The sequence below is a fragment of the Eumetopias jubatus genome, unplaced genomic scaffold (genome assembly GCF_037043125.1).
Source record: "Eumetopias jubatus isolate StellerSeaLion01/CBP00866 unplaced genomic scaffold, mEumJub1_p1.0 scaffold_5, whole genome shotgun sequence".
Classification (NCBI taxonomy): domain Eukaryota; kingdom Metazoa; phylum Chordata; class Mammalia; order Carnivora; family Otariidae; genus Eumetopias; species Eumetopias jubatus.
Genome location: NW_028274811.1, coordinates 123,867,604 through 123,894,929, shown reverse-complemented (window position 1 = coordinate 123,894,929; position 27,326 = coordinate 123,867,604). Strand labels below are relative to the sequence as shown.

Sequence of the window (27,326 nt, the reverse complement as noted above, 5' to 3'; positions counted from 1 at the left end):
GTTGTGACTCTGGGTAAAGCGCAGGCTACAAAGGACTAAAGACTTAATTTCTCCCCTTATGAAATGCTACTTAAGATCACTTCACACTTTAAAATTACTGAGGTTTTGCTGAATCAATGACTGTATTTCCAAATTCAGTGACTTGAAATTAAACTGATTTTGCTGTATTCCCAGAATCCCCAGAAATGTTTAGGTTGTCTTCAGAGGAAAAAAATTAAAAACCATACTTTCAGGACCAGTATTCATTTTTTGTTTTATGATGTTGGATTCCCACTTTTTGATTGTTTTTATGCTAACTTCTCTGGGACACGGAATATAGATTTAGTGGAACATACGGAAGATTATGTCAATGGCACACCAATGTATTAAAATATTAAAAATTTAGTTAGAGCCCCGTGTGACTGCTTCATAAACCACTCTAATTCTTATGAGAATTAACAAAAGTATTAACAATAACAAAGCAGAGGCTACTGTTTCCTAAGTGCTTAAGACAGGAGAAAAAGCAAACAGTAATGCCTAAATCCGTCAGTGTAAGTTGTAAGAAAATATATTTATTTTTCCATGACAATACTATGATAAAATTGTTAAATACATGCATTTTAAAAACAAACATAAGTAACATCTTTAGAGTTAACAGCCAAGCATACTAGTTTTATGTTTAAGGTGTCTTAGTAATAGGTTACTTATATTCTACGTTCTTGATATAACCATGTTCTCCAAAAGATATGGAAACTAAATTCTGAAATTATACGATGATATAAAATGTTCAAATTTTCCATTCTTACAGCAACATAAATCTCCAAATTTTCGCAAGGCGGCAAACACTTCAGTTGTCATCTCTGTTAAGTGGAGTTGTTTTACTCCATATTAAACTAGGAATTCTGTGAATCAGACTGAATCACACCAATATACTGCAATCTATAGTTTGTTTCCTCTAGGTGTGTTTTTAAAGGTTTCCTTATACGATTAAGCATGATTTTAGGTACAGAACATCACAAATGATAATTCGGGGTTAAACAAAGAAAGTCTGTAGTGGTAACATTTCAAGAAACGAAAATGGGACATTTTGGATGTGCAGTTTCTCCCTGTCTTTCAGCTACATTTGCACACACCTGACCAAAAAATTAGTAAACAGTTACTAGTATTTATAAAAAAAAATGAAAATATTTAACATATAACAACCCCTTTAAAAAGACACTCATTCTACAGACAACCTTATAAAAGACAAAAACTTCTATCTGTTCACAGTATGTGTATTTTGTAAACAGTAATTCACTATAATGCAATTTTGAGAGTAAAAAAATGGCAATTTCCTAAACGTGAAGACCTCTGACTTATAGCCAGCTAATGAGAGACAAGAAAAGGCAACACATTCCTTTGGGATAGTTGAGTATTTTTAAATGATTTTCAACCTTTGGACATACTTGTAAAGGTGGTACCATCTCAAATTTTGTATGTCTTTCTATCCAGGCCAATCTTTTTCAAGCAATGCTGAATTGAAATGTATTTAAGAAAAAGCCATGCTCCTTTTTGAGAAAATAATAGGAAAGCACAAACGCCAAGGTAGCATAGAATACCTACCCTTCCACAACAACGAACTGAATAGGTGTTTCTTTCTGTGTTTTGTCTTCAACTATTCATAACATATTAATCTTTTTCCAAAACATTATGTCGGAAGGAAAAAATTAAATAGAAGGGTGTATCATAAATAATGGGAAAAAGTTTTGGAATCAAACTGGGGGCCAAACATTTGAAACATTTTTTAATGAAAATTTAGTATTGTTTTGTATGATCGACTGCCAAAATACTACTGTTAAACCTAACAGTTAACTTGTCCATGTTTCATTGAAAATTGTATTACCACCTAGAAATCTTTCTGATGTCTTATAATGGAATGTTTAGGAGGAACAGGAAGTTCAGAAATTGAAAGTTACCCATTTTTAAAATGGAGTAATTCTGAAGGGAAGTACACTTTAAATGTGTAAGGAAATTCAATACATTTAAATAAACCATTCAACCAGGTATACAAAGTATTTTTGGCTTAAGGGCAGCATAAGGTCTTTGTTGTTAGTTGTTTGGCTTTTTTAAAGTTCTGATTGGCTAGTGCAAAGGAAATCTTAGAAAGTATATGTAAATGTAATACAAATTAATTTCCTGATCAATGAAATATTCATCCCCCCCATCACATCTCTTAGTTTTTAGGGTGTTCACTTATAGCAATAAAAAAGTAATGTAAGTTACTACTGTTTTGTATTTGGTTAATATTCAATCAGTGAAAGCTTACTTATTTGAGAGATTGTGAATTTATTTTTTCTATGGTTCTTCAGCTAGGCACTTGTAATGAAAACTTTCAGAAGGTTTCCCTCTTAAAACACTACTTTTAATTTTCATAAAAATGTTGCACAGTTAGAATTTATCTTGCATAGGTAAATTCTGTCTGCAACTTGGACACTTATAATCCAAAATATTAACATTCTTAATATAGGGAGAAACAAGCACACTCAAGGTTAAAAAGAACAGAAACCTGTCATAATTCAGCATCATAATTGTAAGAATTTGAATATATTCTAGATCAAATCACATCCCGTGGAATTTTACCACACACACTACAGCCTGACATATTAACTGAATGTTCTTCTTAATCCTCCATACAGGCACTAAAAATAGCTCATGTGTATCATAACTGGCATGAATATGATGTCATAGTTAAGACAAAGGCACAAACTGAAAAGAAATAAAAATCTCACCACCCTATCGAAATAAGAGGTTTAAATATTAATAGCCCTGGTACATAATCCACAAAGACATAAATAGACCAAATTTAAACCAAGTGATTTCCAATGATATTCTAAGGTCATGTCTAAAGGATGCATTTCCAGTAAGTTTGGAAAATTTCTTCTGTGAAAAATCTTCTTCTGGATATGAAAGGCAGGATGGGCACGGTACCATGGAATTTTGTTTCAGCGGGAAATACCAGTTTAAAATAAATGCTTTGAAGAAAGTTTATCAAGAGAATGCATGAGTCCTTATGATTAGTTAAGCTCACACATCAATGTCTTGTTGGTTTGCTAGAACAATGCTGGTTGGTACAAACATGTCCCAAGTTTTGTACCCATTAAATAAAAAGATGCTATGGATTCTCACAAGGAGAGAGGAATAAGATATCTAATGACGCTTTTGCCTGAGTCTCTCCCAAGTTTTCACTCAAACTGGAGCTACTTCTTGAGTAGATTTGAATCTTTCAGCCAATAGTCTTGGGCTAGATCCTGGTATAAACCACCCTTCGTGAAAACTGCACATTCTGGAATGGGACTGTCAATAAACAATCACTCGTTGAATTCCCACCATGTACCTAGTCTTCTCTGGAATTAGCTAATGATCTCACATTTGACTTTTGGGATGCCTAAGTTTAGACTTTCAAGATAAAAGGGCATTTTATAAAAGATGCAAATTTTAAATGGTTCAACACAGAAACAGTAAAAATTACTTTAGAATAAATAGAAAAAAAAAGTCTCATCAGATTATGTGCCTGAGCTGTCAAAAAATTTGAGATAACATTTTCCACATTTTGATATGTTAGGGAGTACTTTAATTTCAAAATACTATAAACCTGATTTCAAATTCCTTTTGGAAGAAAATATTCCCTAGTCTCCTTCACTAACCTACATCTAATTATTCAAACGCAGAAAGGACTGCCAAGTTCTTTATACACAAACCATATGAAGACAATTAAGAAATTACAGGACTAATGATTTCCAACAAGAATACAAGTTGCCTGAAGTTTTAATAATGTGACTTTTACCACAGTTTCTGAGTGCAATAGTACTAGATGTTCTAAATGCAGTCCTTCAGATCCATGAGCCGTGAAAGTAATGCTGGTATGGAAAGCGAGGCTGATCCTTTCACCCTTAACCTTTTCCATGAATGGCTGCTTGAGTCTAAGCTGTAAGAACACAGCACCTCTATCACCTAAGCACATAAACACACAACTATCCTGATACCCGGGGCCACAATCTCAAAGCCAGGCTTCTACAGTTCAACACGTTGATGACTTCAACTGTACACGGGTACTAATCCATGCAGTACATAATGTACAAGCTCTACCTAAATGTCAAAATTCTAGCTAAGTCTTCTAAGAATATTTTTATACTAAATACTGTTTATCTAAGAGGGCCACTCACAAGAGAAATGCAGTCATAATGACCACCAGAATCTCCATTCCTCACAAGGGAAGCTTGATCTGAAATTGGTTTGTAAGTGAACTGGCTTATGCAAGATAGGAAAATGTGTCCTAATACGGACTATTATTAAACAGACATTGTGGGGCATAAATGAGTTCAGATACTTAAAAGAGTTTTCTAACCAATGACTAGGCTTTAGTTGAGGAAAGAGGGATCTCCCAATTATTTTGCCAGTTGGGAAGGGCTGAAGGGAACACATCTAGCCTCCCCCTCCCAACTAGCCTTTAGTGTCCCATCCCCCAGGGAGAGGGGCTAAAATGACTGGACACAGCGTGACCAACTACAAGACTGCTTTTCACACTTGAGCATGGTCCTGACATTGACAAAGAGTGCCTATTTACCAGGTGCCACAAACAACCTGATATGTGACAAAGGGAGGTGTCTGCTCTCCCTGTGTTGAGGCTGCCCCCACATGACCAGGTAGGGCAGCAGGGGCGAGGAGGGGGGGCGGGAGGTAATGACTTTGGATTTGCACAGAGGGTCTGTCTGTCTTCAACTCAGTGGGGAAAGACAAGCAACCTGCTTTGGCCTCAGCCCTAAACCACATACTTGTAGGCATATAGCACATTACAAAGAGCTTGCCCAGTCTAACAGTGTTGCTCCACTTCCCATTCACCTAGCGATCGCTGTGTATGGAACTCCAGGGGAAGGTGAGAGGTGAGCAGCACTCTGACCCTTTCTCATGCAGGAAAAGCACTGAAGTCTTGGAGAGGGTGAAAGGACTCAAGAGCCCAGTGATATTCACCGTAAGCCAAACAAATGAGTCATTATATAGGTTAGAAAGGGCACCGGATCCAGATGGCCACAGCTGCAATGCATATATGCTGATGACAGAGATCCAACAATTGCTTCTGGCCTTTCCCCCATTCTCAGTTTAGTGTAGCTCAGACCAATAAACTTTTACCTTGGCCAACACTTATCTAAAGAGATGAAGTCCAGGATCCATTGGTTTCAATGGTGAACAAGGCAGGAGCTGGGGGCAAGAGGGGGGGATGGAAATGACAAGCTTCAGCAGGGAATGCAGGCAGCCCCAGGTCTGAGTGTCTGGGGTGCAAGCTGAGGAGAGGAGCCCAAGAGGATAAATAAAAGCAGCAAACTGTCAGGGATGGCTCTGGTTTGAGACATTTTTCATTGTTGAAAATCTCTAGGAGCTATTCCATGGTTTTAACATATACTAATTGTGTACATAACTAGTTCTGTTTCATTCCACGCGTCCATATATCATGAAGCTCAAGAATTTAGTTGAATTCTAGCAATTACCATCAGGATTCAGTGAGTACCCAAAGAGGTTTGCCCCTTGTCACCTTGTGGCTTTTTTCCATGACATGGTTTTTATAAATAAACATGAGGACCTAGAAAAAAAGGATAACCAATCCATTATCACAGAACCTCAGATGATTAAATAAAGAAAAGAAAAATAGGCACATCCTGATGTATTCAGATATTTCCAATTTTTCTGGTGCTTTGCCTTAACTCTCAAAAGACAAAATACATAGACAACCTGCGGGTGGGGGAGATGTAAGGTACACTTTTTAGTTTATTCTGCTTTTCCAAAACCCACATTCATCCTAGACATCACTTACGAAAAGCAAGGGCAGGCGGGGAGGCTGTGAAGACACGCAGTCAGGGACGGCTCACACAGCAACCACCGCACCTTTAACACGGGCACGCCCACCCATTCCAACGGACCCTGCCACAGCTCGCATGCAATAGCCCTTGAGGAACTGTTCCTGTAGGAAGCATGATCTTTTCAGTTTTAGATTTAAACATTTGAGGACTGGATCAAATAGTCTAGACTGATGATCATTTCACAAGGAGAAATTGCCAAAATGCCTGATCAGGAGGAACCTTTGCTACGAGGAGTCAAAGGTCACCACTGCCCGGGTGATTGGAACTCCGTGACACGGCGTTCTCGGGAGGCGCTGAAGCCGGTCCGAACCGTACAAAGAGTTAATGCAGCGAGCGTCTGTGTAGGAGTCACCTCAAATAGTCAAATCACTGCAATTCTAGGTTTATTGGTAATATTGGATTGGCTCCTATATTTATAAAACTGACACTGTGTCACAAAAAACAAAACAAAACAAAACAAAACAACCCCCTCAGATCTCCAGTCTTTGAAATTTCGGTCTTAAATATTAGGGCAACCAACTGCAATAAGGGAAGTTCGCATGCAAGCTACAGAGTAAGGGAATGGTCTGCAAAACCTCCCAAAGCAAGACAACATGATTCTAATTTGGGCTGGTCAGTGTCACGCTCATTTTCAAAGTTTGTACCCCTGAGAAAACTGTTTGATAACCATTATACAGTAGGCATGGAAATCAGCATACTTTATCAAACAAAACACTAAATAGCTGTCACTACATTAGAAATTATATTAATTTTTTGTAAGTGCTGTGGATAGAGGAGACTAATGTTGAAAGTTCTGAAATCTGTGCTTGGTTTTCATCTAGAATGGAGCAAGGATCAGGCAAATAACCATCATCTGTTACTCTGACATTTTTCTCCCATGCCTGTAAATCAGCTTGCGATTCCATAAAGCATCCATATGAGAAAACCACTAGCAGAACAGAACACGCGGCTGGGGGACTTGTTTTGCATGTGTGGACCAGACAGGATTAGCCACGAAGGGCTTCCTGAAGGTAGAGCACGTGAGAATTCTTTGGCTCCAGTCACGGATTGCTCCAAGACTTGAGCTGCATGGACTGAATGTCTGGGTTACTCTACTTTGGCTGTGAGACTACACTAGGTGCACATGAACACTTGGTGTGCCTTGCGCGCAGTGAGGTCCCCCTCGCTAACAGTACTTCACAGGATCCCTCCAAGATGCGCAGTGCTGGCCTGGGAGCGCCAGAATGGAGAGCTTGCTGAGATGGCAGACTGAAGTGACACGGTGACTCTGTTAGTCGTTGGGTTTGTTCTGAAAAAAGTTTGTAAAGGACCACCCTCCCCCATTCGATTTTGGAGAGTCTTCATCTTTAGGAGGAATCAAAAACTGTCGGGAGTTAATGGAGCAGGGACTTCCAAAAGAGACAGTTTCACTGTTGCTGTCTGTGGACCTGGGAGAGTCTGGAGATACTAAGCTCCAAGTATTTACATTGGCCTGGGGTCTGTAGCCTGCAGTTGTGTCTAAGTCGTCCTCCGCCGCGAGGTCTCCCACAGCAGCAGGGACGGGGAGGTGCATTTGTGGCTTATAGCCGGCCCCCCCGACAGGGTCGTTGTCTTGGTCTCCCTCTGGCTTCGCTTGGGGCTGGTACATAGACTGGATATCGATGTAAACGACCTGAGAGGTCCCTCCGGCTTCATCGGCACCCGGGGTCGGCGTTTCCTCCTCAATGACAGGGGGGCAGTAGGACACAACCACGTGGTTCTCGGGTTCTGCATCAGAGCTTTCTTCTGGCCGCTCAGCTACCGGAGACATTATTTCTGTGTCTTCTATTTTTGGAACTGTTGATCGAGTTTCCAGAACCTCAACATTATTTGGGGTACAAGGATTCATTTCCAATGTTTTGAGAGGACTGTTTCCCTAGAAATAAATTATAAATCAATGATTAAGAAGAGTGCTAAAAGCTGCTGCAAATGCCCTTCCTACAAAAAGGGGCATTATCTCAAATATTTTTCTCACAGCTACTTAACAAAAATGAGTCTCTACTATTCTGTAGTGCATACTAGAACAAAGTTAACTTTTTTTTAAATTTTTAAATTTAATTTTATTTGAGAGAGAGCGAGAGCGAGAGAGGGAACACAAGCAGGGGGAGTGGGAGAGGGAGAAGCAGGCTTCCCGCTGAGTAGGGAGCCAGACGCGGGGCTCCATCCCAGGACCCCGAGATCATGACCTGAGCGGAAGGCAGATGCTCAACGACGGAGCCACCCAGGCGCCCCCAAAGTTACTTTTTTACATATCAATATGTTCCCTGCTATTAACAGCTGTGGAAAAAATGAGCAATGGTAAAAACACGTTAACATTCATCAGTGCAGAAGTTCAGCAGATGTTAAAGACGGCTCTTTGCTCAATACATTGTCTGCCGGGTGATATTTGCACGTTAAAAACTTCTCCCACAAGACTAAAAAAAGGAAGCCAGTACTAAAAGATAAACATAAGAAAAGAAAGGATTACCTCACAGACACTCTTTTGAAACTGTAGAGCTTTACAATTTTCTGGATTTGGAATATCAGGGTAGAAGGTTTCTTTAATCCTTTAAATAAGAGATGATTAAGTACATTTAATAATCATGATTCTCAATCAGACAACAAATAAGTTAGTAAATCATTGGGCTTATTTTGAAATTTCATGTGACGCTTCAGTGAACATCTGAGACAACAATGCAAGACCATTTTCAGTGTGATCAGTCACTAAGCTCTCTGTACAATGCACCGAGAGGCTCCTATCTGAAAACTACAAGCAGTACTTCTATTTCTAGAACCACAATATCTTATGGATCTTATGAAAATGGAGGCAAAGGATTCAAATGGTGATTGTGCTCTCAGGTCAAAAGTACAACAGGGTCACCGCTCGTCTAATCGAATGTCCAGAGTGTGGTGGGGTCATGCACGGTCTAGTACTTCAGGGGCAGTACTGGACCAGCAGCAGTTCTCTGCTGCTCCTAACAGGGTCTGGACTCTGAGGGGAAAAGGCTACTAATCATGAGCAAAAATGAAATGCAAACAAAAAGGAGATTTGCTCAGTGCCATAGCACATGTACAGCTGTTAAAAAGAAGTTTAATATTTGAAATTCCTGCAGGAAAAAAAAAAACAACTTTGTTAATCTAAGTCTGAAATGCTCTAGCTTCTAAACTCTCTCATTTTATCTTTTGTATTAAGATCATTTTTTTAAAATGTGATTTTTCGTAATGAGACTATGGTCACCAAAACAGGGTATTCTATGGTTCTAAACTATTACTACGTTAACTTATAAGCCAGGATTACTAGAATACATTCTCTTCTTTATCACAAAGGATGGCACTTTCAATGCCAGTGAGGGCCGTCTATACGTGAACACAGCCATCTGCCCCAAGCCCAGCCCAGGATGGCTCCTGCCAGCAGACCCTGAGGTATTCTCTCCCACTGGGTCCTGGCTCACCTCCTCCCCTCCCCTCACCTCACCGCCTGCCTCTCTAGCTTCACTCAGACACACAGTCCTTCTCACTGTCTCCTGATGACCAAGCTCTTTCCAATTTCTGGGCCCTCACAGGAGCGATTCTCTCTCCCTGGAATACCCTTTCTCCTCTCCTTACCCTGTGGTAAATGGAACTCCCATAGGGAAGATGTGGTTGGCCACCTCCAGCGACATGGTTCCCCCTCTTATTCCCCTCATGGTGCCCAGTGACCTTCCTGGTACACACATACTTTGTAAGCATGTGTTTACTGGATGATTACGGGTTTAATGTCCACATTTCCCCACTATGCTCAATGTCTGTAAGGATCACGCTTATTTAGTTCACCCACTGTATTATTCTTCACGTGGGAGGAGTCATTCATATTTGCTAAATGAGTAAATGACAATCTTTTCTAAATAGATCACTAGGACGAGTGTGATCCTAATCAGTAACCTTGTACATAGCTATTGCCATATTTATGCCTGTTAAGTATTTTTAGTACATCTGCTATACTTTAAATCATGAGTAAACACAGGAGAAAGTTCACCTTTTACTTTATTACTTTAAAAACCTTTCAATAATTCTTGCTTAGTATTAAATCCAGTATTAATTCAGACTAAGCCAACATTTTTTACCGACTAGTTTCAACCAAGTACTTCCTTCTTAACTCATGAACTGAATAATCACGCTCTTGAGAACACAACAGCAAGAGGAAATGCAGGTACCATTACCATTCTCGTTTCCGGTAGCAAAGGATACTCGTCACCACTCCCACGACGACAGCCACTGCCACTGGTATGAGAATGGCAATAATCAATCCCACAGCTGAAAAGAGAATATTGGATATATTCAAATCACCATTTTAAGCAGGACATACAGAATAAATTCGTATTAGAAGATACTTAAATTGATAGATTATTTAAAGAAAAAAAAATCCTACCTGCTCCAGGGATACTGAAAAACTATTAAAATATGAACTCCAAGCATTTTAGTAATTTTTACACTAGTACTTAAATTCTTCAGAACAGGGCTGAGCGCTACTGACACGTGAGGCCGGGTTCTTCTTCCCTGTGTGTGGGGCTACCGTGTGCACCGTAGGGAGTTCAGCCGCAACCCTGGGCTTCCACCCACTAGGTCCCAGTAGCACCTCACAGTTCTGAGATCCAAAACTGTCACCAGACATTGCCAAGTGTCCCCTACAAGGCATAATGGCCCCCGGCTGAGAACCATATCCTCATGGTGCTTTATTTAAGTGTGTGTGTGAAGTCCAACTCGGGGCTAGAGAATATGGCGTGATCCAACTCAAGCTCTTCACTGCAGACAGTCAAGCCCATCTTCCCTACTCTCCGTCTCAAAGTTGTGAATGCTGGGGTTTATCGTTTTTTAAAGGCTATTTCTTCCACTCCTCCCTGGATATGTTAAAAATCACATTTAGAATAGGGCAAGAAAATGTTAAAGTGGGGGGCACCTGGGTGGCTCAGTCGGGTAAGGGTCCGACTCTTGATTTCGGCTCAGGTCATGATTTTGGGGTTGTGAGATGGAGCCCTTCATCGGGCTCCCAGCTCAGTGGGGAGTCTGCTTGAGATTCTTTCTCTCCTGCTGCCCCTCCCCCTGCTTGCACACACACACACTCTCTATAAAATCTTATTTAAAAAATGTTAAAGTGGGTCAGCTTTATATAGATTCAACATGAATTTAGAACTCCGGACTTAAGATGTATCCTTCATGCATTAATTTCTCAAGTACTCTTAGGAAACAGCTTCAAATAACTGACAAGAATAAACACGAACTCATCCCGTGGCCTATTTTAACACTGCTGGCTACCTGCTATAAACATGCAACAACACATGAAATTTTTAAAAAGGGGGTTCCTACATAAGCAAAACTTGCTAAAACCTTATACATTTAAGTACGGAAAGCACCTCAACGGCAATAATTAACTTACAATTTTCCTTCGTCACCACAAACATGCTCTTCTCTGGGCCCATGCCACCATCTGTATAGGCTCGCAAGACCAGATGGTAGCTTGTTTTACCCTGAAGATCAGCAATTCTCAGTGTCTTCTGGGACAGGTCAGTAATATTCTTAACCTTTATGTCGGACCGACCTATTTTTAAAGGGAAGATTATTATTACTCATCTCTACACCATTTTTTAAACCCCTATTCATATCTCTTCCACCACATCCCTTTCAAATGAGTGGCTGCTGGCTACCCTCATGGCCAGGGCCTGTGAGTCAGCCAGACCCACGTCCAAGTTCTACCTCTGCCAGTTAGTAGCCGTGTGGTCTGGACCTAGTATGGAAATTACTCGGAACTTGAGTTTCTCTAACCCATGACACAGACCATCACAACTTCCCTCCCTGAGGCTGTGTGAAGTTTTCATACATTCTCTAGAATAATCCTGGCATATGGCAGATAATCAAAGTCCCTTCTCTTCCTCGGGGCATGAAAGTGCACCACCACCCGCTGAGGCGGGGTTAAGGCCTGGGGCCCATCCTGCCCGAGTGGAGTGAGAGACCCGAGGGAGAAAAGCGCACCGGAGTTCTCAAATGAGCCGCTAGCCAGGAAGCCTTTGAATCATTTCAAAAGAAGTATGAAGAATTAAACTACTGTTTTAAAGTTTTAATCAAAATAATGGAAGACAGTAGTTTGAAAAACTGACAGCACTAAATGCTAAATGGCTAACACCACAAAGTAGCAGCTCCCTGCTTGTAACTTCCCCACCAAACCCCATCACCTGTTTCTTTGGGTATTTAACTTCCGTGTTTTGAGATAAACTCACACTGGCAGTGCCTTGATTTAAAACTTTTAGACATTACGTATTGCATGTCCTACAAAGAAGGTGCAGCTTCGGTGTTCTCAGCACCCCGCCTCCCTCTCCCACATCATTCACAGACACACCACAATGTTTGGGAAATGCAGTGTTTACATTACTGTGATCATGTAAGTGTGGATTCCTGCTAGACAAATTGCTTGGTCTGCTCATGTTTCCCTTATTTTTCTGTTGTTTTAATTATGTTTTTTCCTCATTTGCTTAATGTACCAATCTCTAATTCCTCCCACATCCTCCTGTGAATATTCAATGCAATTTTCCACATGGCCCAACGCAAGAAAATCCCAGTGCCGTGACTGGCTGCCCAACCCTTGCCCACACCCCCCCAGGGCCCCGTCCCCAGGGTATCCGCTCCAGACCCAGGCCTTCCCAGCTCCTGCCCTCCCAACGTCCCTGTCCCGCCTGCTTCCTCAGGCTGACCCACTGTTCTAGAACCAGCGCCTGAGAAGGGGACACGGGGAAGGAAGTATCTGCAGCTCGACGGGTCTGAAAATGCCTTCATTCTGCTCTCACACTGGCTGCCACTGACAGAATACAGACTGCTAGGCTGAAAAGAATTTTCACTCAGTATCTTGAAGACATGGCCATGCTATCTTCCGGCATCTGCTCGGCTGCTGAGAAGTCCGAGGCCCCTTCCATTCCTGAGGCCTCGCACTTGAGCGACTTTTCTCTGTTTCTAGGACTTATTCTTTATGTATCAGGTGCTCAGGAAATTCATGACAACCTACCTTGGTGTAGACTGTTTTTCTATTTATCTTACTGTGTACTTACTGGGTGTTTTTACTCTTGTGTATCCTGGTCTTTAAGTTCTGGGAAATATTCTTACACTCTTTCTCTGGTTAATTACATTCTTACACTCTTTCTCTGGTTAATTTCCTTCTATTCTCCCCCAACCCCCCGCCCCGACAGAACCCCATGACAACACAGGTCTCCATGTACTCCAACTTCCTCATCTTTCCACTCCAAGTTTTCTCCTCAGCATTTGTCTAATTTGGGGAAGAATTTCTCTATCTCCCATTTAATTTCTCTATCTTCTATTTAATTCTTTAAAATTTTCTTTGATTCTATTTTTAATTTTGATGAGTTCTTACCTATCTTCTGACTGTTCTTTTTTATAACATCAGGTCCTTTCAATAAATACAGGGAATCGCAACTATGTGAGGACAGTTATGTTGTTTTAAATTTGTTTCCTTACGCTGAATCTGTTTTCTCTAATTTCTTCTGGTTTCTGTCCCCATGTTAGAATCTTTCTCAACCATGTGGTTATCCCTGGCTGCTAGTCACAGTTAAGAGTGAGCCACTGGAAGGTCACTGTGAACGGGTGGAGCTTACCGGTTGGTGGGTTTCACTTACCACTGGTGGGGAATGACCAGGTCAATTTCTGGCCTTTCACTGGGACAGCGCCCCAATATCAGCACCTTTGGTGTCTTTCCTCAGGAACCGTTTTCTTTTTTCCAAAGAAAGATCCTCTAACCTCATCTGGGGAAATAGGCCTAGCTGAAGATGTCCTATTAGCTTCCATGAGAGGAAGGAGGGGCAGGGAAGGTCACACTGCTCACTAGGGTGTCTCCCTCTTTGGAGGCTCTCTGGTTCAGTTTGTCTTCAGGCAGGGGAGCGAGCACTCAGGTTAGCTGTATGAAGCTGGTGTATGACTTGGGGGTTCTCACTGCTCCTTACAGACTTTCAGTCAGCCCTCACTGTTCAGCCCATATCAATCCTAACCACCTGCCTCCAATCCTGGCCCACAGGGCGAGTCAAATTATTTCTCGCTGAAGCCTGAATGTCCACCTGGATTTCACCATCCTCCAGGTCATCTGTCCCACTCCATCACCCCCAAAATGTCCAAATGTGGTGTACTCCTGTCTGATTCTCTTTGTTTTTGTGGCTTTATGCTTTTTTTTCCTCTTTAACTTTAGTGACCAATCCATCATGTCTAAAATACTAGAATTTTAACTGGTACAAGTATAAAACTTCTGAACATCTGGAGAAAAATTTCACTAGACTCTGGATATTTGTAAAACTTTGTATGTAGGATTTTTCTCATTCACAGGCAACTGTGAAGGTTCAGGTAATGCAGACCTTAGTGGTCTGGGGGAGGGGCACATCTAATGCCACTGCGCAGGGAAGTGCCTTAGCTGTCAGCAACTGCGTGCAGCATTGTGGTCTCAGCTTGTCGGACAGGCATTAAATAATTAAAATGGTTTTTTTCTGAGGTGAGGTCATTAAGGGAAATGAGAGCTCTCAAACTGAAAAGATATGCTTGTGTTATGTGGCTACGTATAGGAAACATCTGACTCCCAACAGAAATATAATTTAGGGAAAAGCCAGAAGTCTGCATAAACACTACTGTATTTGTAAATCTGAAAATTCTCTATGGTCTTTTGGACATACGCTTACCAACTGTCAAGGACTGACTGTACCTTTAAAGATCTAATAGATGCACATGTCCCCAGTTAAGTCAGTTAAGCTTGCCAGCTCATCAAGTCCACGGCTAACTGTGTGGATGGCTCTTTGTCAGATAATAGCAAGGCTCCGGAGCCCTTCTTTGGGTTCCTGAGCTTTTCCCCTCCATTATTAGAATTTTTTAGAAAGACTTTTTTTTTTTTTTAAATAACCTATGTAAGATGCTATTTTATGCATCATACAAGATTGCTAAGAGACGCTCTCTGTCCTACGGGGTTTATAATCAGTCTGCAAAATAAATAATTTAAATGAAAGATGGTACATGTCATTTATCACATACTAAAATCCTAAAATTCTCATATTCATACATTTTCATTTACCTACTTTTCAGTTTTAGAAACCGGTATTACATTACTCAGCAGCACTTTCTTTTCTTTCCTTGTTTTTTGTTTTTGTTTTTGTTTTCTGTCTTTTTGTGTGTGTGTGTGTATGTGGGAGAGGGGTTAATGAGAACTTCTAGAAAATACTGTTCTTGCTGTAGTGACTTACCTGATTCCAAACCCCTTATTTTAGATGTGTCTCTCTCTCCTTTTTCAAAGTAAAATAAATATCCTCTTAAAAAGCCTCTGAGCTCTTCCACAGGAATATCTTCCCATTTTACTAATATGGAATCTGCGGATGTATCCTCAACAGTAAAATCTGGCGCAACAATCGGAGCTGTAAAGGGAAAAGCGTCCACAGCTAAAGGAGAGCTTACGGGTACAGAGTAAGACACCAACATTTAATGAGAGTCCTAGCCTCAAAAATAACTGAGTCTGGGATGAGACCTTTATTCTCTAGTAAGTCACACTTTCAGAGATGCTCTTACAAGCCCTGCTCCTGTGAAGCTCACACGCTAATGACCAGAGACACACAGGGGGGGTGTCACAACATACACATCCGGGGAAGCAGCCTCGGCAAAATCTGTAAGCAGCTACTCACACAGAATCGTGTTTCCCCTCTGCACACAGTCTTGAAGTTAATGGTTTTATTAAACGTGTTGAAGTGCAAATTAAGTCTCTTTGACATCAAAATTAGGATTTCATTTCCTCAATGGCAACAGTAAAATTGTGAAATATAAACATTAAAGAAATGAAGTTTATGTAATCACGAGTAATTTTATCATACAAATTACTTTTCCTTCCTTGAACTAAACATGTCAATTCAATCTATTTTTAGAATTCAATCTTGCAACTGCTGTTGATTTCTAATTTCTCATGTTACCTTGGACTCTAAGAAAACTTACCCACTTAACTTACCCAGTTCTTCTATATATCCAATTACAGAACGTAATAACTGATATCCTTGATTTCTGCACCCATACAGAAAAAAACTGTATCTTACACCTGGTCGAAACTGATCTACAGGAGGAACACAATTAACTTTCGTAAGTACATATTACTACGAACATCTATTTTAGAAATATCAAACTTATAGTCACTTATTCTGAAATTTCCAAAGCTAGCTGTTTTCTTATCATAAAAAAATACAGCCATATTTTCAAAAATTGATAAATATTCAGAGTGAAAAATGACTAAAGAAAAATTAAACAAATTCACTTCTGTTGTAATGAACAGTATTATAACACGATGCAGCCTTGAAGGGAGAAAACAGCAGTCAAGGCTTTCATTTTGTTTCTTTAAATCAAGCAACGAAGACTTCTTTCCAGATTTGGGCCAGGGTCAGTTTACTAGCCAATCCCAGGTCCATGTCAAGCCTCTGGAAAGCCCTTCCTGCCCTAGCCAAAAAGCAGATATCAACCTTTCCACTCTACCTTGCTGCTTCAAGGTGTGCTGGCCCATAAAGTCTGTTTCTCTATACAGCTTTGCTACTTAGTGCCCTTGAGTTAATTTCACAAGACACGCAAGAGAAGCATCTTAACTTCAGTTCAAAAAGCCCCTTTTGAAATACCTTGACACATGCAATGTGTGAAATGTTGGGAACACAAAGGTGGACACAAGTGTGGCCCATGGCCTGGAAAGGCTGGCAGAGTACTGGGGAGACAGATGAATGGGGGTAACCAAGACACAATGTTCTAGACTACAGGGACCTATCACAGGCTGGGGCACCTTTACCGTGGGACCAAATGAGCCTAAGAATATCACGAAAGGTCACCAAGAAGTGACATCTGAATAGGGCCTTAAAAGGCAATGAGGAGCTCATCAGTGGTGGTCCAGGAAGAAGATACTGCCTGGGGGGGAAATGGCAGCATGTGGGATTGCATTTAATTAGTGGAAAGCAACTCTTCTGGTGTGGTGAGCACCAGTTCTTCGATTACGTTCCCACGGAACACCAGTGGTTCTACAAGCTCAAAAGTGAGATGGTAAACCTCTAAAATCAGTGTAACTTTTTTCTTTGGGGACAGGCATGCCTGAGGTTATTTTAATCTGCATGTAGGTTAGTAAATCTGTACCTAGTGTCACAATGAAATAGATCAATATTCTATAGGGTTCTGCTGCCTTAAAAAGAAAAAGAGTCCGAGTGGGGGTTATGGCATTACTTCTGTGTTTTGAGGTCATAAATAGGACAGTTGAATGAATAGATGACTAGGTTGAGAAAGGGACGAGAAGTGTCTCCTGTGGCCACGTGCTATCCCAGCAGCAGTCAATAAAAGAGACAATTCCTGGCCTCCTGAGGCTCTGAACTGTTTTGAATTTGAATCCTGGTGCTGTCACACGCTGGTTCTGTGAACTTGGGCAAGTCACCTGACTTCTCCGAGCCTTTCTCAACCACTGTGGGGACTCTGCTCATCTGCCGTGACACGGGAGGTTCTCCCTCTAATCCTGCAGGTCTCAAAGCCCAGGTGAGAGAGGTGGAAGAGGGACGAGAATTCGTATGGTGTAGACGAGGCTGGCATAAGGCTTAGGCAGCTACAGGTGGGGCGAGTGCAAAGGGGAGGTGCAGGAGAGGAGGGTGGGGTGTGCCAGGCACCCTGATAAGGGAGGCAGGCTCTAAGAAAGGATAAAGGGACCACCAAGTATTTCAAGTAGAACTGGCAAATAATCTAAACCCACGTGGAGTAATCTACTGGATGGGACTTATCTTCACCATTTGATGGTGAAATAAATGGGTGGCACTGGCTCCTGGGAGAGAAGTATCAGCAGCTGCTTGCTCTCCTGAGCTTCACCCCGACGTGAGGGAGAACCAGGACAGAGGAAGGACCCTGAGGAGCATCACCACCAAGGCGGCAGGTTCCAGAATTCCCAAGGGTAGAGGCACGAAACACTCATCAGCTACTCAGAAGGAACAATGATGGTGGAAACAGAGCTGTAATATCCAAGGACCAGGCGGCATTAGCCTGCAAGTTACTACATACTCTTCATGGCTGAACTTTAGGCTGCTCCTAGCAAAAGCAGCTTACCTTACAGGACTCCTGGCTTGTCAACAGTCAGGCACTGGGCACCGTTCCCCCCGCCCCACCACATACTGTGCCCCCTGCCACACGGATGCCCCTTGTCCGACATCAGTGGTGATGGGAGCAAGGCCTTTGTTCTCGGCTCTGCCCAGTAACCTGCGCTTGGGCAACAGAGGCCAAGGACGAGGGGTGAGACCACACTGCTTAGGGCTTCATGGTCTTCTTTCTTCAGGAGCATTTCTCCATTGCTTTGTCTCAATCTGTGGTGCTACTTAATATTCCACTTTATAGATACACTGTAATTTACTCATTTTCCTAGTTGCTATTTGGGTTTCCAATTTTTGTGATTATAAATAACACTACGGTGAACCTTCTTAGATGCAATCCTTTGTTGCTCTCTGATTATTTCTTAGAATAAATTCCTAGACAAGTAATTACTAGATTAAAAAGATACAAACCCTCTGACACACATACTGCTACGAAGCACCTTCCAGAAAGGTCAAACCAATTCACACCCACTCCAGTGGTTAAGGGGGAAATGATCACTCATTATACCCAGTCACACCATGTATTGCTCTTTTAAAAATATTTTGTAACAGCTTTCTGTTGGCAGAGAGGCCTTCTGAGAGGCAACTGTGAGTTCATCTTACCAGATGCTATTACAGTTTCAGTGCTGTTTGAAGGGACTTTTTTCCAGTCCATAAGGCAGGGTTCAGACCGAGATGAGTTACACCATTTAATAACATAGTCACAGGTCATATTGGGATCGTAATTCCAAGTGAGGAGAATTCCATTTCCCATTCCGACAGCCTGCTCTACTTTGAGATCATCTTCAACAAGAAAGAAGTACAAGTTACTTGTATTAAAAACAATAACAGAAGTAAATCTCATGAAAATGGGCAGGAGTTAGAAAAACTACTTCATTGGACAGAAATTTTAAAAGAGTGCTCAAACTAGATAAACCTCTAGCAAAGTTTAGAAGTGTTGCTGTTATTTTTCCTATAAAAAGGTAATTACCTGGATGTACAGATAAACTCAGAAGCTGGAAAAAGTAATGCAAGGGCACCTCGGACAGGTGGTGACGCAGTAGGCTGGGGTGTACAGGTCAGGGCCAGGACGGACGGGGCTGAGGGCGTGCGGGCAGTAGAGAGGGTAGCAGCACAGGGGGCAGGCAGGTGCAGAGCATGAGCGGCCAGTCCCAATCTCTCTTCTCATCGCCCACTACGGATGTGAGCTCTGTGAGAGCGGGCAGGGGCCTGTGCCTGCAAACCCAACCCCGGGGCCAGACCTACAGAGTAGGAGCACGCTAACGAGTGGTGAGCAAGTGGATGGACCAGCCCTTCTCTTCCTCTCAAGCCTATGGGTAGGCTGAAGGGGCTCCTGGAGACAGGCTGAGGAATGGAGAATCGGCTGACATGCAGCGGGATCAAAAGCTGTGGGACCAGGGTTGCCTGGGTGGCTCAGTCGGTTAGGCATCTGCCTTCGGCTCGGGTCCCATTCCAGGTCCTGGGATGGAGCCCCGTGTTGGGCTCCTTGCTCAGCGGGGAACCTGCTTCTCCCTCTCCCTCTGCCCCACCCTTCCCCGCTGTGCTCTCTCTCACTCTCTCGCTCAAATAAATAAATAAAATCTTAAAAAAGAGTTGAAAAGATACTTGGAGGACCCTAACCAGACCCACCAACTTTTCTTCTTTTAGGAGTGGGTGGTCATAGGCAGGCGCCCCCATTTTGGGACAGGACAGCAAAATGGCGGGGGGGGGGCAGGGAATGACCTGGAAGAGGAATGACCTGAGAAAGAAGGCAGAAGTGGCTATGGATTAAATATTATGGATTACTGGTAATACATAACATTTAAAGAAAGGCACTAATTTTAAAATTGCACCACGGTGACTTTTTAAAGCTTATATTGAAGATCTAATTTAGACTTCAAAAAGAATTTTTGATCAATAAAGGATTCCTATTAATAAAGAATGTCTTGTCGAAAAGCTGCCATTAGAAATACGTATTTTTTTTTCCTGCCTAACATTTGTAGAACAGCCCAGCTGATAAAGCATCAGCTCCCGTGGTCTTAGGAGAAATATATGAAAATGGTCCTTAAATAAATGGCTGAAACATTTCTTACTAAGAGTAATATCCACCACCACAACTCTCCAACACTATGCACTAAAGTAACTGGGTACACTTATTTTATCCATCAGCGCAGAGTCTGGAGTCATCCCTAAGGATGAATAACTGCTCTCAATGAATTCTGGACATTAATCGGCTTGTTCCTCTTTATGGATCAGCAGCAGCAGGGGATATGAGAAGAGAGCTGACCTTGTAAGAGCAAGCGAACACCCCTTAAAATGTTTCACTTTAATTTCCTGTTCTTATATACATTATCTTAAGTACTCACCGTTTGGAATTTCCATACTAGCTATTTTAGAAGGTGGCGATGAGCCAACAGAATTTTTTGCCACCACACTGATGATGTAGTCATTCTTATCAAGTTGTAGTTCTGCCTTGTGTTGAGGATCAGGGATCTCAGAAAGGGACTGTGTCTCCTCATCGAGTGAACATGATACATTATAGGAAAGTATTTTCCCATTCGCTTCATTAATGGGTAAAGGCTATGAGAAACAGAAAAATAAATTCTGTCAAGAAACCTGCCAAAACCGGCCGTGTGATGAGGCAAGACCATCAAGTCTAAACCAGGCACCGCCTCAATCATGACAAGGTTAACAGCAGAATCGAGGGAGTTGTGAACGGTGTCAAACACTGATTTAAGAGGCACTGAGGCCAGGACCGATCAGGGAAGTGATGCTGAAGAAAAACTATACTTACCCTAAGCAATAAGAGCACAGAGAAATTTAAAAATTAAGAAAATGCAAACCAGTCTTTAGCCTCCCATTTTTCAGAAGCAAAACAAAAAAAGTAACAGGAATGACTGCTCTATCAAACAAAACACAAAAAATTATGGCATCAGGGTGGCTGGCTGGCTGGCTCAGCCAGTGCAGCATGCGACTCGTGATCTCAGGGTCTTGAGTCTGAGCCCCATGCTGGTAGAGAATACTTAAATAAATAAAACTTAAAAAAAAATTATGGCATCATAGTTTTTAAAAAATATTTATTATTTTCTCAAAATAGTACATGCCCATTACCAGAAAATTTGGAAACTATACAAAAGTTTAAAAAAAAAAAACTGTAAAATGCTCCCATATTCCCATTCTTAAATAGTCTTACATTTTGATATTTTCTTCAAGTTGTTTTTCTAAGACGTAGATTTTTTTATTAACATTGTTTTAATCATACAATTCTATCTTTTTTTCACCTTTCTATAATATACTTGTTCATAATACATACACTTTAATGGCTTTATATTTTATGTAGTATTTTTACTAGTTTACTTGAATATTCCTTAAATAAATGAAATTTAAGTTGTTTCCAACTTTTCACAATACTAAAATAATACTTTGGTGGACCTTTTCATGCCACTTCTTTCTTTTTCATAGTTAGGATTAATTCTTTAATGTGGATTTCCAAAGTAGACTTACTGGATATAAGGAAACATTCAAACCTTTTTATTTGTGGAGCTGAACTGCTTTTCAAGACTACTGCTCCAATTTATACAACAATGCATGGGACCCTCTGATCCAGACTGACCTTGATATTAATACTCTGCTGAAAACACTGCTCCAGAACATTGACTCTCTGATGGCCTGGTCTATTGGACCCATTATCATCCTAAGGCTCATGGGCTTCATTTGATGCTGCTGACCGCTCACTCCTTCACAGAATCCCCACCCTTGGCTTCTGCTTTACCATTTTTTTCTGGTCTTCCTGTCCTCTAACCTTCCCACTCTCCTCTGCTGGATCCTGTTCCTTTGCTGGTCCTTTATACGCTGCTATCACCTAGACCTAGGGGTCCATCCTTGGCCTCTTTCCACCCTGCATGCTCTCCCTGAGTGATCCCACTTACATGCTACTCAAAGCTATGTCTTTAGTTCTGACTTCTCCCCTGAACTCCAGAGCCTCACACCAAACCACCACCTATTAGACTCTACCTGGATATCCCTGTGGCACATATTTTTAGAATACATTTTGAAAAAGTCAACCCCAAACAACTTCATTTTCCACCCAAACATGCTCCTCCTTGGCAAGTGGCAGAACCATCAACCTAGTCTCTGAAGTTACAATCACTTCAGTTTTTTTAATCTTTGGTTAGGCATTCATCTAGTTTGAACAACATCCCAAACTTTCTCTACACTGAAGTAATGGTCCTGCAACACCAGGCTGATGTGTGGAGTGGGCGGAGTGAGCTCCTATTCTTTCTCCTAATTCCAAAAACCCATGTGATATATTGTCTTCGGAGAGAGGACGTAACAGCTCTTAAACCGTTAAGAACAGATACTACACTTGATCTTAGCCGAAAGGCTGGGAAGTGACACACTGAAGTGGCTGTATAATTGTTACTACATCATTATGAAATCTAACAATGTGAGTAGCCAGTGGATTTTCTAATCAAGATTAAGAGGGGTACACAGCCATATACAGACCATCACAAAGCAACGGAACTCACAATGAATTTGCACAAAGACTTTACTCAAAGCTGTACTGCTGTCAAATTTTTGTAAAAATGTTTTACTATCAACAACAAAATTCACTACTTAAAGGAATCCAATTATGACTGCTCTTACAAAATCTGATGTAGAAAACAAATGTTTGTTTTTGATGTTTGCAAATCAGATAAAAATTAGAGCAACAAACATGTCTGCTAGACAAACTAGTAGAGAAAAACTAGTGAAACCATAATGCAGTTTATATCTAAAAATTGTACAAAACCATGAAAACCTTTTTAAGTGGCATATAATAATACAACTAAGGGAAAACAAATTACATATGAGATACGTAAAAAGTTTCCTATTCACTGGAGTAAAAAGCATACAGCATCAACACAACAGAGATTCTAACTTGTAGCTTCTTGCTATGTTTCCGGCTTGAGTGAGAGAGATGGAATTCATGAAATCCTGAGGTCCTTTATAGGCTTCATGAAATCAAACTGAAGAACGCTCAGAGCTGTCAGAGAAGATCCTCACCAAACTGACTGTGGTGAATGGGGCGTGATGAGGAGTCCGGGGGGTTGGGAGGAGCCAGGTTAGATTCGCAGCAGGACTGTGAAGAGCCAGTCTCGGAAACCCGCGTTTCTGAATCACTCAAGTACCATTCGTAAGTTAAGTAGTTTAGCCCAATATCGTTATGTAAATATTCAGGAAAAAATCAGGTATTTACCTTCCAATAGATTATTAAATTTTTTCCATCAGAACTCCACTCTCTCCACGTATCTGGTCCCTTTGAAGGAACTAGGAAAGAGATTTCAAAGTTAGCATTTGGAGATGTGTATTGTATGTCAGCTGATAATATCAATAATTGAGACAGTGGTGCTTGAGATTTTTCCCTAGGTTTTTGGAATTCTCCATAAAAATGTGAAGAAGTTCAGTGGCTTCCACTCAGAAATGAAACAATGAAAAAGCTGAGCTCTCAACGCCCACAAAACAAGAGGCCCCTTAGAATGGACTAAGGGATGCTACACCATCTCACATCCTCCTACCTCCTACCTCCCCTTGCTCAAGTCGGCTAGGGCCAAGCACAGGCTTCCAGGGTCTCCTCAGACGCGTTGGACCACCTGCCTCAGGCTTCCTGTGCTTTCCGTGACTGCTCTTCCCTGAGTGCAGACACTCTCCTCCCCGGGATCATCTCCTCTCCTCCGTATCTCAGCTCTAATTTGACTTTACTAGTGAGGTCTTTTCTAGCTACCCTATTTAAAATTGCAACCCCTCCTCCTGTCACCTTCTTTCCCGAGTCCCCTTTCTAGGCTTTATTTTTCTCTGTGGTATTACCCAGCAAACTATTTCTAAAACTTTATTTCTAATCCTCTATCCTATAAACTCCATGGGCAGAGACTGTTTTATTCAGTGCTATATCCCTGGTGACTACCACAGTTCCTGACACATAGTGGGTGCCCAGTATTTTTTTTTTTTTTTTTTTAAGATTTATTTATTTGAGAGAGCATGCACGTGAATGGGGTGGGGGAAAGGGAGAGAACCTTCAAGCAGACTCCCTGCTGAGTGCAGAGCCCAACATGGGGCTCAAACTATGACCCATGAGATCATGACCTGAGCTAAAACCAAGAGTCAGCCGCTCAACCGACTGAGCCACCCAGGCGTCCCTCAGTAAATATTTGTTAAGTGAATTAATGCTATAATCTCAGTAAGGTATAAATAAAATATTTTCTCTTGACAACAGCAGCTCATCAACTGAAGGCAAAAGCTCCTGTGGTAGCCAGTCTCCAAAGGATCAATACTGGTCACACCTCCTGGTAAGCCTGCCTGTGTGTGGCCCCCTCCCACACCATGACAGCACTGGCCTGTGTGACCAACAGGGTATGACAGATACGATGGTGGCTCCCTTCTGAGGTAAGGTCATAAAAGGCATTGTGGAGGCTGCCGCTAGCTGCCATGTTATGAGGATACTCTGCAGCACTGTGGAGAGACCTGCATGGTGAGGAACAGCCACTGTGTGAGCCATCTTGAAAACAGATTCTCTAGCCCTGGGCAAGCCTGCAGCCCCCATCTATGTCCACACTGTGGCCTCATGAGAGACTACAAGCCAGAGCTACTCAGCTAGGCTGCTTCTCGATTTCTGACCTATACTCACTGTGAGATAACATGTTTACTGTTTTAAGCCACTGAATTTTAGGGTAATTTGTCAGGTAGCAACGGATAACTAAATACACTGGACTCATGCACAGCATTCAGTTTTGATGATCCAAATAGTTTTTTTACATATATCACAAAGACTTCTCTCATCTCTCTAACCTTCCTTCATGTGGAGAGGCAAAAATCTGGATTAACATCTATCATTTTCTGTTTTGTTCATTAATTTTTTGGAAGAAGTTTTTTTAAGAAGATTCGTTTATTTGGGGGGGGGTGGAGAATGCATACAAGCTGGGGAAGGGGCAAAAGAAAAGGGAGAGAGAAAATCCTCAAGCAGACTGCCCACTGAGTGTGGAGCCCAAAGTGGGGCTTGATCCCAGGACACCGAGATCATGACCTGAACTGAAATCAAGAGTTAGATGCTTAACCAACTGAGCCACCCAGGCACCCCTGGAAGAAGTTTTATATTCCCTATATTATCTAGTGCAAATAAAGCTTTTGCTATCTTTTGTTGAATGACTCCTGAAAATTATACCTATTTCTAAGTTTTTTTGCTTTTTAATTTTAAAGCTGACATCTGATTATTCAAGGATAGAATCTCATTCCATCTTTGGAAATTATCATACTCAGAAAACCAGTTACCTAATTTTGTACCTATTTTGACCTCCGTGTACTGCAGAAACTAAGTTCAAGATCTCTGGCCCCAACCATTTCTCAAGCCTAGGTCACAAATAAAAATTCCAACCAATTCTCTTTATTAATAATTGTCTTCAGTAAAGTCATCTAAATAGGTTACCAAAATTCTAGGAAAGGAGGAAAGTGTCAGAGAAATCACCCATAATCTCATCACAGTTTCGAGTTTGTTTCCTCTGCATCATCTTAGGACACAGCTGCAAACATCCTGCAGATAGGCCTGGTCTTCCCCACAACACAGGCCAAGCGGCTGCCCGTAGGAGCACAAACCTTAGAGCCACGATTTAAGATGTCTGGATGATATTTTACTAGGAGATATTACACAATTATGCAATTCAAGCTTTCTCCTTTTACTCACTTCGGTGACATTTTCTTTAAAAATAAGTTGTAAAATGTCAAGATCCATAGTAATAATCAGCTATAAACCATTGACTGAACTTACTGGCTTCTGTGGTTAAATATTTTTTTTCATTGCTCCATTTGCTCCATTTCCAGAAAGTTTCAGTAGAACAGCGAATCCGAAAAGTATATATAGTATATGGATTTAACTTGTCCACAGCTACAAGATAACTTGAATTTTCTACTCCTTTGATTGTGACATTCCGCTATTAGAAAGCAAATCAATATGTATATGTAATGTCATGTAAGAATCCACATATATATACACATACACACACATTTTGATAAGCCACCCAAATTTATAACATAAATTGACTAAATGTCCATGTGAGTTTACCTTTGTAAGACTAAAGACACTTCATCCACCAAAACATTTTAATTTTTACATAAGTATAAAATCTGTGAAATTACACCCTGTAGTAATATATTTAGTTATCATTTTAATTCAAATACTGGGTCTAAGTAATAATGATCAATTAAATTATGCAGAAAAGGATGATATAATATTGTTCATTGGTCAATGGCTAATGGTAATACAACAAGCCTTAATATACTTTAGTAATCTAAGATGACTTTGAGGATTAAGTACATTAGTCAGCTACATTTGGAAGCTTCTCTGAGGCAGGCATCATCTTATCTATTTTTTTAACAGGGCACTTAGAACCTCTAGTATGGTGCTAAACATGCAGAATATTCAACAAATTCTTATTTAAATTATGTAAAATTAAAATGAAATAATTTAAACAAATCTGAGGATCTGCATGCCTCAGGAAATCCTCTGAGCTCCCAGTTACAAATTATAAAGGAGTTTTTCGGGTTATATTCTGGCATTTGACTGATTTTCTAGCAATCATCAGTAAGTTTCCAAATGAGTATTTTCACTACAATATCTTTTATTTTGGACTTACCACAAATTATAAGATTAAGTATCTGAAATGTATTAAAAAGTCATGTTCTGACTTATAACGACCACATTCTGACTTAGAACTTGCTCCTATTGCTGTACTTGGCAGTTTTAGAAATCACATCTTCTCTCTGGTGCTTATCAGTCCATTAACTGATGCTAAAGGTTATAGCAAAAACTATTAATTCATGTACAAATTTGTTGAGCACCAGCCATGTGACAGGTACTATACTAGACCTGGAAACATTCTAAGTAGTAAAAGTCAAACTCATGTTCTATAATACCCAGGATTATAACTGTTTTCAAGTGCTAAATATAATGCTGTCATTACATTGATATATAACGTCTTAGTTCTTAGTAAATTTCTATAATAAATCATCTGAGAGCTTCTGCGTATAAATTTCCTTAATTCGTTTTGAAAACTATTTTATCCAAAGTAACCTCAAAGGAAGTTTATAGAAAAATCTTACTCACCAATTCTTGGACTGAGTTAGTTGTGTTAATTTCAATTTGACATAAAAGTTTAATCTTTGCAAAGTTGCCTGGTAAATGCCAGGAAAGTGTAACAGCAGTTGAATTAATATCCTTCACTTTGATTGAAGTAGGAATTCGAGGATAGACTATAAATATAATTTGTAAAGATTACTTTAAAAGCTACTTTAGAATACAATAAAT

The 27,326-nt window shown here is 40.9% G+C and overlaps 1 protein-coding gene and 1 non-coding gene across 2 annotated transcripts in view; both read right to left on the bottom strand.

Annotated features, from left to right (window-relative positions):
* Positions 1-5,211: 5,211 nt before the first annotated feature.
* LIFR (LIF receptor subunit alpha) overlaps positions 5,212-27,326 on the bottom strand; it is a 103,584-nt gene continuing 81,469 nt past the window's right edge. Inside the window, exons 10-20 of the mRNA XM_028098115.2 lie at positions 27,126-27,271; positions 25,791-25,953; positions 23,232-23,302; positions 20,359-20,572; positions 18,617-18,796; positions 15,871-15,972; positions 15,122-15,289; positions 11,281-11,442; positions 10,067-10,160; positions 8,356-8,434; positions 5,212-7,764 (exon numbers count right to left, since the gene is read on the bottom strand). Coding sequence (XP_027953916.1) covers positions 7,141-7,764; positions 8,356-8,434; positions 10,067-10,160; positions 11,281-11,442; positions 15,122-15,289; positions 15,871-15,972; positions 18,617-18,796; positions 20,359-20,572; positions 23,232-23,302; positions 25,791-25,953; positions 27,126-27,271 — 2,003 coding nt within the window. The 3' untranslated portion in view covers positions 5,212-7,140. The remainder of the gene's footprint in view (positions 7,765-8,355; positions 8,435-10,066; positions 10,161-11,280; positions 11,443-15,121; positions 15,290-15,870; positions 15,973-18,616; positions 18,797-20,358; positions 20,573-23,231; positions 23,303-25,790; positions 25,954-27,125; positions 27,272-27,326) is intronic.
* Positions 22,199-22,388, bottom strand: LOC114204928 (U2 spliceosomal RNA). The gene has a single exon (XR_003608282.1). It is a non-coding gene; the product is annotated as a U2 spliceosomal RNA (small nuclear RNA).